The sequence below is a fragment of the Pseudochaenichthys georgianus genome, chromosome 19 (assembly GCF_902827115.2).
Source record: "Pseudochaenichthys georgianus chromosome 19, fPseGeo1.2, whole genome shotgun sequence".
NCBI lineage: Eukaryota > Metazoa > Chordata > Actinopteri > Perciformes > Channichthyidae > Pseudochaenichthys > Pseudochaenichthys georgianus.
In genome coordinates, this window is record NC_047521.1 from 18,956,117 (window position 1) to 18,975,001 (window position 18,885).

An 18,885-nucleotide genomic window follows, 5' to 3' on the forward strand; every position below is an offset into this window, starting at 1 on the left:
ATATAACACAAAATGATCGTTTCAACGATCACGCCCTGCAGCTTTACAGCACTGCTGATCACCATGAAAGGCACTGAGATTTTAAAAGCTTTGCAAAGTCACTTTTCAGCACAACCATCATTTGAAATCTTTCTTTGATGTTTTCATGATGTGCCTTTTAAAGCAGCTGTTATCAGTATATTTTCTTATTACAAATTTCATTTCATTTCAAACCTTTATTTAACCAGATTGGTCCCATTGAGATCATAGATCTCTTTTTCAAGGGAGATTCAAATGGCCATGTGGGCAGGGAGAGAAAGGGATGACTCGAAGAACCACTGTACTGTTTAAGTCATTATATTGGTTTTCTGGCATGCAACTTTACTCTGTACACTATTGGTTTCTTTAGTTTTTCCCCCTAAAAGGGGCTACTGAGAGAAAAAGTCACGATTATAAATCTCACTGCTACTTCAGCCCCTCGGACAGCGCCATGGATTTATCAATAAACAGCTAGGAGAAATATAAGAGCCATGGTTGGGGCCATAGATTCTAACATGCATGAACCTCAGTCAAATAAAGGATCAATGAGTCAGGGGGACAAACATGCAACTAAACAACACCTCGGCACATTCCCTTTTACCACTAAGGGATAGATTTGGAACTTTTAGGTTAAAAAGGGGCATGCATTTTGGTCATCTTTCTGACAACAGTGATGGTATCCCTCCATTATCTTTCCTCAAATTGCCTACTGATGAAAAGTAAAATCACAACTATGATTACAGTTAATATCAAAATGACATTCACCAGTTGGCTTGGAACACGAGTCCAGTTCATCATCATATTGCTCTTTGGCTGCCAGATGTGGAAATTGGCAACTGCTTGCTAACAAGTTGCCGGAAAAGCAGCTACGAATGTGTTCACAGATGGTTTCTGGGGTTTCAAGTGTCCAAAAATGCAGTCAAAGCAGGTTACACCAAAGCAAATGATGTCTCAATCTTGTGCAAAGAAGTGGTCTCTTTTGGTTGGGATGCAAGTACAATTTTATGCCAAACAGGTACCACAATTGCACGGTGCAACCTAACATTTTCCTTTTGAGCCACGAAATCGACAAACAAGCCGCAAACAGAAAGAAAATAGACACCCAGGGAAAAAAGCAGATGCTGGGCATTAGCACTACTCTCAGCTTTGAGCCAGCGTGAAATAAGAGGTCCACATACCGTTCTGTATCCGATTTATTTTCATCAATTGCGCATCAACTCCATACTCCATTATAGCCAAAAGAGGAGGGATAAGAAGTGGCACATATTGGGCTGAGACACACTGCACAAATGGAGGCTGCAGCTTGAGATATAAGACAAAGAATGGTGACAGTCTATCACATTTGTCACTCTTATCACATCCCTTGCCTCCAACTTTTGATCTCCACAGCTGCTCGGTTTGTTTTACATGGCTCAGTTGTTGTTGATAGTGCTATTTTTTTTTTTTAAACATTACGGTGTCTGTTGGATCGGTGACACTGGTGGAAACGCGACGGACAGATATTGACGGATATTGTGCGAGCGTAAATCCCTGCAGTTTACCTGCAATATTTCATCGACTGATGCAATGGAGAAAATATAGACAAGTCTGACATATCGCTCACTCATGAACAAGTTAATGTTGAAATAGTCACATCAAAGCAAATCCCCCAGTTGTCTCCCCTAAGCCGTGAAAGAGCAGAGGGATGGATCAGCCCACTGAATGTTCTCACAGTATGGCCACTATTGAAGATAGGAATACAAAATGCCTAAGTCCTCTTTGAAACAGAAACTGTTGAGGATGGTGCCAAACTAGGGCTGAGTGCAGAGGAGCAACTCCAAAACGTTGTATTTCTGACCTGATTTTTGGAGTTCTGACTCTTAACATAACTACTGTATTCTGACAGTAGAGGTACACACAGGACTGGGAAAAATCCCGAGTCATTAACAAGATGTATACATGTATAATAATGTATAAAGATGGGGGTATTGCTGCGATATTGCAGATTTCCTCATTTCGGTGGATATATTTATGAGAGTTGCTGAGGGATCTGCAGGCCTCCTCAGTGTGGGGATGTTTAGTTGGTGATGAAAGAAAATATCTGGACCGTGCCAAGATGTTGTTTATATGAGTCTTCCAGCTATGGCAGCTTCCCTTCCATTGTAGATCTTCCGTGGTTTTCATCACGCCAAGTACTTCCCATCCCAGAACCCCGTTTCTTCCACTGGGACCTGGCATTCCTGTCAGTCATGTGCTATCAGTGAGGCTGCAGGCGCCGCTTATAGGCCTGCCCAACTATCTTCTCCTTCCTTTCTCTTTCTTCTCACCCCACCCCTCTCGGCAGTCTCTGTGTATCTCCCTCTACCACCTCGGTCCTCGGCTAGCACTCCACTTTGTACCCTCCGTTCAGTCCCATTCTAGGTTCACCTCCTCTCAACTTTGCTTATCTGAAAGTCTCTTCATTCTGTACTTTGGTACTTTTTGCTTGGTTTGTCTAACTTCTAATCTTGTTCTTTTCCCTCCCCCTCTCGCAGGTGTAAGGAGGGCTACCATGGACTACGCTGTGACCAGTTTGTTCCCAAGACAGATGCTATCTTGTCAGACCCAAGTACGCTTTCCTTTCTATTTTATTATTCGAAAGTATATCGATCTGTGACATGATATAACAAGAACATGTTGCATGCCTGCGAGCAAATCTCTGAAAAATAGTGGTTAAGGCCCCAACCATTAAGACAAAATACCCGGTTCAAACACAACCGGGGAACTTTGTTGCATGTTCAACCAATCGCTCTCCCTTGTTTCCTCTCAGTTCCCTAATGTCAACTCATTTACGGAGGCATAAAACAGCCCAAAAATAAAAAATATATACATATATAAATCTTCCATTTAATGATATTGTGATCATTCAACAGCTAAGAGTATAGCATTTTCAAAAGATACAAGCATAAAAAACCGACATAGATTTACAATTATTTGGCCAATTAGTTTTTTTACAGCCACTTGTGCTTGTTTGATACTTAAAGCATGAGGTGATAATACTCTTAGAATTCCAGAATAAGAAATATTTTCTTAGCTTTTAGTTCTAATTATTTTAGGCTTTATATTTCCATTTTCAGTCCATTTTTCACACTCAAATGAATAGTTATCATTTTAAATGTTTTATTATAGAAATAAAGAATATTATTTGGTTACAACTTACAAGACACTGTTGTTATGTGCGTCACAAGACTTGCTTTCTTTATTGGATGATTAAGAACAGTTCAAGCCGATATTAGTATTAAACCATGTGCATAAAAACTGCATCATTTACTGCAGTCTTCAATCTTGATTTAGTCTAGTTACAAGGAAGGGAAGCTTTCAGTTTCCTATTACTCATGAGAAACACTTACCCTGGAGTCTTTAAATTCCCATGACAGCTGTGTAGTGTGGTTAAAAAATAAAGCAAAAGTCAGAGGTACAAGGAAGAGAAATAAGAGGCCCAGAGCCGTTCCCATGAGACGGTGGCTTTACAAATTCGCAGTGTTTTATGGAGTGACTTGACTCCTCCGCACCGAGTCAGAGAGGAAACTTAACTCCTACTTCCTCCTGCGTGATGCCACCAGACCCACTGAGAGGCCAGTAATGGGGTCACAGGCCGTCGACACAGAGCATGTTTCCTCTCCCTCATGGCAGCCAATTTTCTGGATTTATTCTATCTTCTATCGGCAGGCATCCATTTTCATGCGTGTCCAGAACGGAAGATATTTGATATTGCCTTTTTAGATAAGCTGAAACATATTATGTTTTGCCCAAACATAGATACCCAAAGAAACAAATCCATTATGTTACAAGACATGTATAGAACATTTTCATTTAAAGAAAGTGTATAATACAATATGCCTCAAAAGGCAACATATAAAAGAAGGGTAACTATATCCCCATTGCTAGACCTTTCCTGAATATTAAAATCCCATGGAAATCACAAATAGACCTTCTGCAATCTTCAATTATGGTTATTAGCTTTTGTTTTTATATAACTGAAGGACTCGGTAGCTTGGAGGCCAAACACAAATCTAACATGTACTTTTTCTCTGTAAAAGGTCAAGTTTTTCTTCTTCCACTTGTTTTCCTTTTTGTAATTCAAAAGCCCGGTAGTTTTACTCAAGGACCAGCTTGAAAGCTGGGTGTTCTCTTTCTGTTGGGTCAAGTGGTATGCATGTAATAGTAACTCATTCATCTTAAGAGTATATAGTTATTAATAAGAATAAATTGCTAGATAAATGAAGTTGACGGATAAGTGAAGAGCAGATATCTATAAAAAAATGTAATGTTCAGAAACATTTTTGACATTGTCAGTAGCATTGTGTGCCAGGAACACACCCCCGACATCTTGTATCAAGAAAACAAAATGAATAATACAAGGCAGTTAACAAAGTGCCTTGTGAGAGCACTGCATGCATTCACCTGTTCGCCTCAGAGAGCTGTGTTTTGTCCACAATCGTTTAACCACCAGCAGAGATAAATGTGCCCTGGAAGACTTGAGAGAGGAATGAAGCCTATTTTGATCTCTGTTGATACAGAGTAATCAAACATGTACCCAGATTACCAAGGGGTTTGAGGATTGTCCTGCTTGCTAAAACCAAATCATATAATAATATAATAACATACACACATTTTTTATTTTGTAGCACTTTGAGTTTTGTTTACGCAAATGAAAAGTGCGCTTATAAATAAAATATATTATTATTATTATTACACATACATGCACAACAACTACAAGTGTGTGTGTGTGTGTGTGTGTGTGTGTGTGTGTGTGTGTGTGTGTGTGTGTGTGTGTGTGTGTGTGTGTGTGTGTGTGTGTGCGTGCGTGCGTGCGTGCGTGCGTGCGTGCGTGCGTGCGTGCGTGCGTGCGTGCGTGCGTGCGTGCGTGTACTAGCATTACTATACTTGTGGGAACCTAAATCCGTTTACATAGTCACGTGTGGGGACTCGCCTCCCTTATGGGGACAAATTGGAGGTCCCCATGAGGGGGATCATTAATTTTAGTGTGAAGACTTGGTTAAGGTTAGGATAAGTCTCTAGGAAATGCATGTAAGCCAATGTAATGTCCCCTGAAGTGATGTATACATGGTGTGTGTGTGTGTGTGTGTGTGTGTGTGTGTGTGTGTGTGTGTGTGTGTGTGTGTGTGTGTGTGTGTGTGTGTGTGTGTGTGTGTGTGTGTGTGTGTGTGTGTGTGTGTGTGTGTGTGTGTGTGTGTGTGTGTGTGTGTGTGTGTGTGTGTGTGTGTGTGTGTGTGTGTGTGTGTGTGTGAGCAATGGTTTGCAAAGATGTTTAGCTTTAGACAGAACTCAAACATGAGAAAATAATGAATGTTTTTTATCTGCCACGCAAACTATGCTCTTTTAACCTTTTTTTTCTTCCTCTCTGAAATCAATTCCTGTGCACGTCACAGTCAAAAATCAACCATTCGCTCTCATGCTTGGTCTGGGTATTGACTTCCCTGCAAAGCAGCTTCTCCAAAGAGCCGTCCACACAGTGCCACTCCGTCATACACACATCTTTACAGAGGTAGAAAAGAGAAGTCGCGCCCATCTCAAAAGCCCGGGGACAAAAGGACAAAGAGACTCCCTGTCAGGTACTGCGGCTACACTGCTGTGAACTCGGAAATGAGGTGGAAAAAAAGAGCTGGGGTCTGAGTCGTTGGTGCACAGTGGGGATGGCGGCGAGGTATTTTATTGGAGACAAAGTGTAGAAGGCTGCATTTTATTCTATATCTGGTTAAAAATTGAACTGGTTCCTCCTTATACTTTGAAAGAGTTTGGAGCATGCCATTAATAGTGTTCAGTGGAGCAAGTTGCACATCTGAGACTACAGAGGAGATGGAGCGGGAGGGAGTTGAGCCGGCTTTTAGTATTACCCAGCAGACTTACAAAGAGCGAGAAGTCAAGCCTCTAATTTGAACTATATATCTCCGGTAGATATAATGTCTGCTGTAAGTAGCTACACAGGATATTGAGCTCACACACACACACACACACACACACACACACACACACACACACACACACACACACACATATTGGCTCCCCAGGGTTGCTCACCCAAATGAAGGAGGGGATTAAGGATTTGATTCACTGCTGCCATTGTCTCTCCCACCCGCCAGATTTCTGCCTCTTAATCGAGCCAAGAGCATCTGACATGATGCACAGGTATTCTCCAAGCTTTCTCTCAAGGCTCCCACTAAAGCGTAAGTGATTCTCGCGGGTGCTTTGAGTTGCCAGTGCGACGGATTGGGAGCCTGCATGTATTATGATTGGCAAATGTCTCCAGACGAGGCGATGCCAGAGCAAGGGATGTGTATCAGTGTTGCAATGACATCATCTGCACAGGATGTGATTGTCAGGGCGATTTAGAGTGGGCAAATGTTGGAGACAGAGAAAGGCTTGAATGGATAATACAGATCAGGCAACATCAATGAAATAAGGCATTCACTTCTTGGGCCCTGCCAAGTAAGCGCCTTGTGTGGACCTTATCCTAATCATGCAGTTATATCTTTAAATTCCTCATGGCAATACGAAAAATGTCCCCGGGCCAGAGTTGACTGCCTCTTCACTGTTTTGAATCTTTCATATATGAATTGTTTTCAGACTCGGTTATGACTCGCGTGTAATAAATGCTGACATTTGTTAAACAACCCTCGAGACTGCAGGGGATGAATATGGAGATTATGAACCGACATTATATTCAGTAAAACATGATGACACCTAGTTTCTATTTGAATACAAATGTACAAATTTATTTAGGGTTTTCAGACATGGTATGCAGGCGTGTTGTAACCACAGCCAGAGACTGTCAGGTAGCCATAGAGTACATTCAAATCTTGGCTTTGAAATAAATATCCTAATTTCATTAAGGGTATGTTTTAAACTGTCTTTGTCCTTAAATCACACCACTTAATATATAGGGAGATAAGCTTGTAAAATGATTATAATCCATTCATCCAAATGTTTATTTGTGTTTTATTTGAACCCCACTCCAATCTATGGGGTGTTTTTATTTCCCCCCAACTCACAAAGCCACAGCACTGACAGATTTTCCCTTGGTACAATCAAAATGCATCTGAGAACAGATGTTAATTTTTTTTCTTCTGTGTTAGCCTCTTTATTTTTTTGGAGAGTGCCCACTACATAATCTGTCAAGAGCTTGGCAAGCCACATTCTATTTAAAACTCAGACCACCTCTGTCAGAAAAGCAATTACTAGTGAGGGTTTCATTTTAATTTAAATGAGATTACATTACAGTGACATGGAAGGAACACGAGGGCTCCTTTTTATCTGTTTCCCCGTTTCCCCAGGATTGGGAAGAAAGACTTAACTGCATGGAGAAAGGCTCTGTGTGTGTCTGCGAGTGTGAGAGGGGGTGTATGTGCGAGACAAAGACATACACACACAGTGGAAAGCACTGTATGCCTATGGGTGTGACGCATGTGAGCGTGTGTGTTGGCGCGGCGCATCTTAAAGCAACCAGCTTGTGAATATTGAGAAGCTATGCTTGGAGACAGAGTAGCACAATTACTGCCATGCCTCAAGCGTGAATCAATACCAACCGCCTTTCGCTTGGCAACGTCGGTGACAAAAAGCTATATGATATGTCATTTTTTTTTTTTTTTGACTTTCATGATCCTTCCTCTAATCCTCTCAGCCCCTTTATCTGTGTTGTTTTCAAAGCCATTGTCGGCTAAGAGTGTATCACAGAGAAGCATACCGAGCTTCTGGGGCTGGCTGGCTCATTACCTGCTGCACAAGGGAGAGACATGTCAGAGCAAACCATCAAACCAACTTTATGTTCTAGTTGCAGCATGTGTCCCTCCCTAAGGTGGATTCTGAGCAAGACACAGACGCATCATGTTGTAACTGTTTTATTCTCCCATCTTTCTCTCTCTCCCCCTTTTTGTACCCGTTCCCTCCCTTTTCCTCATGCTGCCTGGCCTTGAATGGAACAGCGGATGAACTTGGAATTGAGTTCATGGGTAAGACAACTTTACACTGTCTATGTGGAGTACTCAATTGTTAATGTGCCGTACGTCTATAAAACACCACATACAAAACACACAATCCAGCACAACAAGGCCACTCACCTTGCGAAATTAATGCGGGCCAGTCGCCATGGAAACACCGTGCTGGTGAATTAGGTGTATTCTGTCTGAATGAGAACAGTGCGGTTAGAGACGAGTGATGTAACGAAGGGGGAGCAAATAAGACACACCGCGGCAGTTCATGTTCATGTGTGTTTAGCAGTCAATTCTATATCTGTTTAGAACAATTAATTGACCAAGTTATCTAAAGCCTATACACATTCTGAGTAATTCTCTAAATTGAATAATGGAAATACTGTTTAACCCCTTTGTAATTCAATATTCCTTCAGATACATTTTAACCCTCAAGGGGGTCTTTATCCCCTATCTCTAATAATGGCACTGTTCTTTCTCCAGAGGGAATATAATCCCCCCCCCCCACACACAAAGCATCCAACGCCCTCGAACCGTTTTCCACTTTATCTTTTCGGTCTTTTCCCCGCTCTCTGGCTTCCTTTTGTGTGTACATGATAACAAACATTTGCATGCGGAGAAGTTCTCCATTAACGCAGCTTCCTACACCTCCCGTCACGTCACACACTTGCTCCAGGAAAGAGAAGGTGCTTTGAAAGATAGAAGCCTGCCCTGCGCACAGCATTACTCAGTTCAGTGATTTTAATCTTGGGGACTAAATGAGTCCACAATGCTGCTGCAGGTGAGCAGATGCATTTGATAACATGAGAACAGGACTGATCGATTGATACCTAGACGGATGACAGACAGAAGGGCAGGCAGTTTTGTTGTTTAAAAGCTATGTGTGTGCTTATTCATTCTGTTCCATTATTTTTTCTGCTTTAGCAATGGGACTCTTCGAACCTGTTATAGTCAGCGTTTGTCTAAGTCTAAAATAGGATCGCTTGAAACAGTCAGTGAGAAAATAGCAAAGCTCTGTTTGGAGTGGGATTGAGTGCAAAAAATAGGATCTTGTCTTTTGATTGTCTTGCATTTTTTTCACCCATGTCTCTAGAGTAGTGTGCCCTTGTGTATTTCAGGCCACATACTCCATTTTGTCATGGATACTTTAGCATGCTCCTCATTATAGCAGTTCTTTATGGTGATGTGAGTGGTTGCTATAGAATAGGTGGCCATATGGGATTGTGTTATCCTCGTGTCAATATGATATGGCTTAGCCGATATAGCTGAGGCTGTTCAGTTCGTTCCGTCTCCCTACACCCTCTTGCATCTAATTTAAAGAATGCCTTGTAGGCATCAGGCATGAAAGGCCTTTAATGGTTTTATGCACAGACTGCATGTTGGTTTGTCCTCACAGCCATTCAGCACAGCTTTGTAGACAGCTGTTTTTATGTTCAGATTTCCAAAAAAGGCCTATTTCATCTTTCTAAAAAAAAAAAGGCAGAGGCTCGTCTCAGGTGGTGCCTCGGATGAGCACAGATGATGCTGCAGCAGGGGACGATATTTCCTATATCTTTCAAAGATGGAAACGTCAAGAGGTTATTTCACTGATGGTTAGAGGCTGCAGGGTTTACAGGGGCACGGCTATACAAGTGACACATTGCTTGTGAACAGGGCAACTTCTGTCGGTCATGTGTAAAGTGCAGCTTAAGGACATTCACTGCGGTCCCTTTATGACAAATTACAGAGGGACAAGAATCTGCAAGTCAGGAACTTGTTGACAGCTCCACCACTTAGGAGTATTATAATATAAGTGTCACATATGGGAAGTGTTATGTCCTATTACTGTATGTACAATAGAGCCTGCCAGAAGTGCTGATGTTATGGGCCAAAAGGGCTTATTATAGTTGAAAACATAAATCATTCATTTACTTCAACTACATCGATTCGTTAGTAGTTTTATTTACTTAAAAATGTGAATTGTAGAAAATAAACTAACATTTAAAATGACTTTCATGTTTGATTAAAGTGTGTTTCTCTGCTGGAAAATGAACTATCACAACTATTTTATAAACATCTCAGATGAAAACATGTCGATGTTTACATTATTATCCTTGAAATATTAATATTGGTGTATAATTCAGAACACCAATTAACTAAATGAGTTAATAACAACTCAAATTGCCAACAAAAATAGCCACATTTTCAAAAAGTATTACTTTCAACCCAATATTATTCACATAACCACACAGTTTCCAGTGTAAGTCAAAGTCAACTTTATTGTCAATCTTTATAAAATATATATATATATATAAAAATACAAATATGTCTAAAACTAATATGTAAACTAAGCAATAGAGGGTCACGGCCACGCTTGCACCATTTCTTAAATGTTCAACCCATCCTCCTTTCCACAGGAGCTGAGTGGGCAGTTTGAACTTTTGATGTATACATATATTTCTCAACATATTGTATCTCCAGGATGTTTTCAGATGCTATCTTGCCAGAAGTGTTTTAATATTAAAAAGGTTTTCCCTCCGTTTTGACCTCAGTTACACCATACTACCCCCTTGAATGTGTTGATGCAGCATTGATGTTCTGTAATGCAGAGGAAGAAAATGAAAAGATAAAAGAGGAAAGACTTTGCGCACTTGGTTGCACTCCAGTGTCTGCTTTGAACACAGGAAGCTCTCCAAATGTCCCTTAAAAATAGAATTTGACGAAGTGGATAAACAAGGGTAGACAAGCACGGATGAAGAAGACCTCCCTGGACAGTTCTCTGTTGACAGCATCAAAAGCCACAGACAAGCCCTTAAAAGGTCATGAACAGGTTGTGGGGATGTTTTCTGCACTTCACCCTGCAGTTGTCAAGGTGTAGAGATCAGACACAGGGGGGGTTATTGTTTATGATTGAATGAGTAATGTCACGGAAGGTTGCATTGAAGGTCATGAACAAAGTCTCCACCCTTCTGCGACAGTTTATCCCTCGCAGGCATCGCTCGAGTCTAGATAGTAACCCTTGATTTGTGAAACCCAAATTGATTGCCAGGAAGGGAATCAAGCAAGATCTTTTGAAGAGTTTCGCAAATCAAATGTTGCTATCTAGGCTTGTTTGGGGAACTTCCGAGATTTTTCTGAAGTTTCCGTGTCGCCGCCAGACGTCCGGGCCAAAACGTCCTACTCCATACGACCTAAATGTTAATGTTCAAACAACTTGAGACGCGAGGATGGAGTTGAAAGATGACCCAGTTTTTTTTTCACGAGTAGCCAGTTTACACACAGTTCACATATGATTTCTGCTAAAACCAAACCAAAACCGATATCCAATAGATCATGAGCATTTCGGCGAGTTCCGTCTTTTTTGGCCTTCACAAAGAGTGTGTACCTGCCTTCATGCACAGGTTGCTCCACCATGATTGCCTACAAACAGAAACCAATCTTCACCTACAGATTTCAGTTTTACAGTCATGAGGTCATGAATTTCAGCGGGACATAGAGAGTTGATGAGTTGTATTTGTTGTGCTTATTTTGACGACTAAACGATGTAATTGAATGCAGTGCCTCCACACTCTGCGTGTTGAACCATTGCAAGTTGTGCAGAACCACAATTCATCTGCTCTGTCAGACTGATATCTGCTGGGATCAACTGCTACTTGTTCCAGCTGCCTGTGACCTTAAGCCTCTGCTGCTGATGTACAAGGGTCTGACAAGAAGCTCCGGGAGCGCTCATTTGCTGCTAATTCCCTGTCGCCATCAGTCTCCGAAATGCTGACACACATACAGCTCATGCACGGGGTGGCCCCTGCTGTGCAGACAGTCCATCAGGGTTGCCTGCTGGGTTTTGTCTGAACGAAATGATTATCACACTTCAGTTAGCACATGTCACTGAGCCCTGCCTGTGTCTGCCTTGTCCCGATCCCATGCTCAAACACTGACATTTACTGACAGCAGCATCGGTCGCTTTATGCTAATACAGATTGTGGGTGGATGTGTGTGTATGTGGCAGTTTTTGAGCGTCCATTTGCCGTTTGTGTGAGCTCAGTATTTTGATTCTTGATCTGTTTCTTTCTCCCTGATCAATCACAGCCCATATCTTTTGTGTCAAAGAACAAATTCAATGGCCTGAACTGTGTTTTTTTCCTTCTGTAGAGAGTGGTGACACTTACCAGAGGCAGGTGCTGTCCATCTTCAGCATTGCCTCAGGGATCTGTCTTCTTGGAGTGGCATGTATGGCTCTCTACCGCCGCAACAAGTGAGTGATGCCAGCCAGCACCACATTAGTAGAGTGTGCCCCCGGCTGTGCAGAAAGAGCACTTTACTATCATGGCATGGAGCCCGATGAAATTCTAAGTGTGAGTCAGCTGGAGGATGTTTTAGCAGGGCATCAAATCTAAATTGTGTAGGACGCATTTGGGACACATACTCATGTAAGATTTATTCGGAAAGCGGTTTCAGTGAGCACGTGTGTCACAAAATGCTCCTCACAAAACACAGATAGGGCAAGAGCTAGACCATATTCAAAAAGCCATTGGACACTAAGCGTGTGTGCGTCCGTTCCCGACTGGGTGAGAGGGGTACCAGGCAGCACGAAAGCCAGACAGCCTGCCAAAGTCAATTACTCACTGCAAGGAAAAATAAAGAAAACCAAAGTAAAAGTAATGGCGGCGTAAAAAGGAAGTTAATGGAGTGTTGATTAAATTGGTCCTGATGAACAAAAATGGGTTTCATTTCAGTACCGGAGTGCTCTAAGAAGCGTCTGTCGGACAGCATGACCAGAGAGTCCTGGCTCAGCAGTAGAATAAATGTACTGGAAATTATCCAAACACATAGTCGTTGTTGAATTTAATTTATTTTCTCTGAATGTTTGGTGACAGTGTAGCTTTCCATGCAATAAACGTAAGTGTATTCTGCTCCTCAGGCTTTTTGCATCAGTACTCCACTGAGAAGATTAACCAGTAGTGCTTCCTTGATAGTGTTTAATACAGAAGAGAAAGAGATACAAAAGTAACTTGTACATTTTCAAACAATAAAAAGATATGAAAATCAAAGCCAAGTTAATGAATGGTTATAATTTGTAGTAATTATGCAGGATACAGAATGGGGAATACATAGAACTACATAGTGGGTGAAATATCCACCATCAGTTGCTGATTATCATGGATTAGCCTATGAAATTAGCTTAGTAATAACTATTGTACTAAATACATAATAGTGTATTAAGCTTATATATTCAATTATTGAAGGTACTTGAAATGACCATGAAAAGCCAGCAAATTGTTACTTCACAGCTTTCTCTGTTAGATACTGTTTTTAAGTAGTTAGTAACCAACAACAACATCCATTTTCTATGTTTCTTTTCTTAATATGAGCTTCTTTTAAATCTGGAAGAATTAAGCCTGCGGCCTCATTTGCAGATAAAGTATACTTTCGCAACCCAGTATTTAAGAATGATCATTTAATGGCAATTTTGAGAGTCTTAAGCATCAATTATTTTTTCTTCTTTTTATTCAATCAAAGTTTATTCACAAGATTTAAAAAAACACTGTCTTGTTTATAAGGTGCCAATTTAGTTTTCCGTGTCCCATTTTTTTTCCCATAAGAGTTCCTTTTATTTCTCATCATGGAATGGACTGCAGGCAATTATACTGTACGGGTGAAAACATGTCAGTTATCTCCTGTATGTAGCAGGACAGTCTGCTTAATTAAGACTTCAGTATTAAATGGATACATTAACACCTAACAGGCTCCATCGATTTGACATGTTCACTTCACAACTTGCCATTATGAATGCATTATATATTAAAAACATCCAGCCATAACTGTTTCTCGTAGTCTCTTCAAAGTGAAGTTTGAAACTCTTGAGTCTCTGGAGGTATTTCTAGAAAATCTCAGTCTTGCTTTTGTTCTTTTCTCAGAATATTATCACAAAGGCATGTAATGGACGTTTCATGGTACATTGACTTAATTACATTTTCACTTGTGCAAGACATCTTCTATCCTAATGCTATTTCCGTAACCAGCGCTTTTAAACCATCAAACCTTTACTGTTACAGCTCCCGGAAAAAAAAATGTCCACATCTGAGTTGCAAGTTCAACACCACTCAGTCTCCTTAACCTTTCAAGGCCGTCATACATTAACAATATTTGACACATGTTGTTAGATCGTTGTAGTATCGCCCTAAGGTATGTTATGTGTGTGTGAGTTATTATGTGGCTGTTTTCACACACAAACAGCAAATGATGTGTCAGGAATGAAAAGCCATCGGTTCAATAAATATAATCACCTATTGCTGTCACATATGTGTTTAAAGAGCGGGTCAAGTGGGTCATAAGAATCAATGATTGAAGCAAAAGCTGTTATCCGAGTGTGTAATCATTTCAGAAAAGGCAGGAAACATATTGAACTCAGCAAACTGCTAATAGTGTAGTTCACCGCCATGGTCATTTTAATTGTAGCCTATTCTGTATTCTTCACGATTCCCTCTTTCTCACTGCTCTTGTTTTTGTCTGCAGAAGACACAGGGAAAAACTCCAGGCTCATTTCTCCGATAGCCGCAGCCTGAGGGACTGCAGTGTCAACGCCTCTGGCCTCATGTCCAAATCTGCTCCCAGGCTCCAGTACAGCCTTCAACTCCAGAAGGTGAGTCTTTACCTGATATTGATGTACTTCCTGGTCATGTCTTTATCATCATTATGATCATTTTAATATGTATAGTACTTCTCTAAAAACAGTTTAGAGTGCTTGACAGGTTGATGTATGAGGGGCTTCTTAATAACTGGCTCAAGCCTTTAGGTTCACAGTCGTGTCTGACGGGCTAAGAGACAGTGGGGAATTAGAGGTTCAAATGAATGAATGAATGAAACTTTATTACAGACTCAGGGTCCAGATAAAAGACAAGACATTACATATAATAAATTACATACACAGCATAAAAAGAATTCATAGTTCAAATTAATGCATCACGTGGTATATACAGGAAAATCTGCTTGTCATTACTGGAAGTTCTGTGGCATGTCACGGTCCCTGAATTCGACATGTAAGCACAGCACCAGTATTCTATAGTAGGCAAATGCTCTTAAGTGACATACTACTGCTGGTATTTTACGACTGCGAGTGCTAAAACTGTATTTTTGGTGCATATACTATATTGTAAAATTAGCAAATGGAAAAACCTTTTGTAACAGAGGTTAAAAAATGTCTGCAGGATGTAGAGGTTTGTGCCAAATGTAATTGTCACCTCCGCTCAGAAAATGATAAGAAAAACTAAATTGTCTGATTCAATTATTGATTAATGAAGAACATTTGAAGAGAGATCAGAACGATTTGATTTGAACAGCTGTTCCTCGTAATGAAAAAACCACCAAGTCACACCCTGGTGAAGGGAAATAAATGACTGGCATGGTGTAGAAAGAAAAAGTGTCTTGAAATTAATTAAAAGCCACCGCTGCAGCAGAGAGAACTGACCCAGACTCTCACAGCAGAGCAGGTGGAGGATGTAGATGGCTCTGATAATGCTGATCTCTTCTCAGAATCCCAAGCTAATTGCAGCCTAACGCACTTATAAAGATCTCATCAAAAGAGAGCAATCGCCATAACGCATTAGCACTTCCCTGAATGCACCCTCTTTGTTGGGTGTGAGGGAAAACGCTCACATATTACGTGAATGTTTTTTTTTCTTCTTCCTCAGATGCTACAGTATTTGTTGTTCTTGAGATTCAGTGTGCATCCCTCTCATCATGCCGATGCTAATGTTCACTTGCTCTGCAAAGATGTGGAAATCTCCAGATGTCACTGACCCTCACAAATTGCAAGAACATAAATAAATACTTCACATCTTCTGCAATGTGCATGACTCTCACTTAAATATGTATGTGTGTAGGCAGGGAGATAACATACTTTACTGGATTCAGAACAGAGGGTGGTCCCATTTGATAACGGTCACGTTTACCTTAGACACAGTTGTGTTTGTTCCTCATTCAGGTTTGGCCTTGTTCTGCCATTTATGAGTTGCCAAATGTAGTCTTACGGACACTGTTAAATAATTCAACATAGTCTACTGTCACCCACCCAAACAAGCAGCCCTATATACTAGATATAATGCTATCAGGGTGACACTGCAAATTATGGCTTTGAGCAGGTGACAGCTAAAAGGTCGTACACCATTTGATTTTAAAGTTGGGTAACTGATGACAAGTAGAAATGCTTTCATAATAAGACATGCACATGATTTCACTTCTGCACAGATATACTCCTAACGGAAACCCTCCACTGACACAAAACCAGCCTCAGCACAACTGCGCCAAGTTTAGTGTATTTCAGTCAGACGCATGCCTATTGTCCCATTGCACAATAGCAGGCTATTATATTAACACCACGGCTGTGAGAATATGGTGACAGGATTGTATAAGGGCTCAGCATGCATTGAAACCCCATATCCAGCCAGAACATGCTTTCAGAGCTGGACACACGGAGGAAGCCAGGTGGAAGACAAAACTAAAAGACAGAAACACAAGCTATAATAGAACAATGATCACTCGCTAGAACCACCCAGGAGGGGCTGCACAGACCGAGGACAGATTAACAAGTGAAACCCATTTTTCCACAGATTTGACATAGCGACCCCACACCACTGATTTTCTCCACCCACTCTCAACCATGTGCCGTGGTGGGTGGTGCAGTACTACAAGGTCTCTGGGTTTTTCTTTAAAGGGTCATTTAGACTGACAAAATGTACAAGGAAAAAAAAAAACTCAACAGAGAAGAACAGAGGCTCAAAACATTTGGTGCATAACTACCCTCCATCAGAACACAGTGGTTTTCTTCTGAGGCTGTAAGTATGAGGATGAGCTCGGTGAGCCGTGACCAACAGGCTGGCTCTGTCGAGGAAGGTGCAGAGGGGAGGATGAAACTAAAGACCATTTGAGTGTCTTCCACGCTCCTGTATGATAAACTGATGTGCTACTCGAGTATCTTTAACCTCCCGAAAAATGTGTGCACTCCCTGAGCTCAAGCGCTGTAAACTAAGACCGTTTCCTCTAGGTGTGCAGAGAACGCATAGACCTATTTGCTGACATCATTGTTACACAATGCCTCCTGCAGCAGAGTCTAAACCAACTCGGGTTAAGAAACTTATGGCACCCTTTTTAAAATAGACACATGGGCACCTGCACTTTAATCTTTCTATTGTGTCTATTGTGGTTACTTATCTTATCTTTCTTACAGTGCAGACGCTTTTCTGCTTGCTTTTGCCTCTGCTTACTTTTTATGCTGATTTTCCTATTCTTATTCTCTGAAAACTTCGAGCAGCGGCTCCTGGACATTAACTTATCACTGGGACAGTTCATCTTCGTAAATAGACGGAGAGTTTCAGCCATATTTCAACATTTTTACGACGACCTCAGTCTTACAGTAGCGTGGCCTAGCAACAGCTAAAGCCTGGTAGGCTACTGCATGCTATTTAGCTTAAGCTAGTTGGTAGCAAAATGCCTCCGTTCTCTACAGAGGACTTCCACAAACTTCTACAGAAGATGGCTGTGTTGGAAATGAAAATGCAACGGTTGGAAGTTAACGTGGAAGTGAATGGACTATGTCGTGGGAATGACACCACTTTACCAGTGTTGCAAAAATAATGAAAAAGGGTATGCTAACTCACAGCTAGTTAGCAGCTACAAGGATTCCAAGGAACAGGAGGGCTGTGTACCGGGTAATAAATCTACAAGTGGTAGCCCTCCCTGGAACTCTCTGGGTGCAAAGCCTAAGAGTAAATCATTTTCATGGGATTTGTGAGGACGGATAACAGGCAGAGCCCAGCACTCAGAAATCTGTGATGCGACCGGCTGGCCTGCATTGTTATCACCCAGGAAGAGCGCCTCTTCAACCCCTAAACAGCCGTGGACAGCTGCTAAAGGGAGAACTACAAACAATCCTCCTAAACCACCAAGTGTGCCAATCCAGAACAGATACGCTCCGCTGACCGAGAGCCGGAGATCTCTTTTTGATGACCTGGATAACCCGTCCTCTTCACACAGCAGGGTAAGGACCAATAGCTACTCCAAAAGTAAAAGGCTAGAGGGAAAGCTAACGACTGGGCCTGAAACTTTGATTGTGGGTGACTCTGCTGTAAGAGATGTAAAAGGTCTGTGTAATAAGAACAACACCAAAGTACTCTGTTTTCCCAAGGATGTGGTCTCTGACTTGGCTGAGAAGATCCTGCATATTGGGGCTGAACATCCGACTGTGAAGAATGTGGTACTACACATTGGAACAAATGATGTTGTGAAACAACAGTCAGAAGTGCTGAAAGAAGACTTTAAATGTTTGTTGGAAACTGTTAGCTCTCTAAATGCAGATGTGTTCATCAGTGGCCCTCTACCGCCAGTCAGAAGAGGAGTGGAGAGATTCAGCAGATTGTTTGCACTGAACACCTGGCTTTCAACTGTCTGTACTGACCACTCTGTTCATTTTATTGACAATTTTAACTTTTTCTGGGACCGCAGACATCGTATCAAGGCAAATGGAGTTTGCCTGAACAAGTCAGGAGTGAAATTGTTTATCTCTAACATATTCAACTGCCTGCGTCATCAATCTGTTCCCTCTGCCAAGGACAAGCGGCAAGAGGAATCAAAACAGGAGAAAGACACAACACATCGCTCAGAAAACCCTGAAGAATTATCACTGCACCCGCCTGAGGAATGTTCTGATTATGGGAGACATATGAGACACACGGAGGAGTCTCCACCGCCCATCACCCCCCCCCCCTGTCAACGCCTTTGAGGATACTCCGTTCACCCTGTCACCCTCGCCCACCATCCTGGCGATCGTTGAACACATGAAGGAGATACAGAGGGTTCCCTTCGGGAAGCCTGATGGGAATGTGTGTGTACAAAACACAACAAACTCTTACTGATACAGTATGTGTGG

At 41.6% G+C, this 18,885-nt stretch overlaps 1 protein-coding gene across 1 annotated transcript in view; it reads left to right on the plus strand.

Moving 5' to 3' along the window:
• Nucleotides 1-18,885, plus strand: part of nrg3b (neuregulin 3b) — a 170,293-nt gene that overhangs the window by 132,501 nt on the left and 18,907 nt on the right. Inside the window, exons 4-7 of the mRNA XM_071206736.1 lie at nucleotides 2,532-2,605; nucleotides 7,980-8,006; nucleotides 12,114-12,216; nucleotides 14,478-14,604. Of these exons, the coding sequence (XP_071062837.1) occupies nucleotides 2,532-2,605; nucleotides 7,980-8,006; nucleotides 12,114-12,216; nucleotides 14,478-14,604 (331 nt within the window). The remainder of the gene's footprint in view (nucleotides 1-2,531; nucleotides 2,606-7,979; nucleotides 8,007-12,113; nucleotides 12,217-14,477; nucleotides 14,605-18,885) is intronic.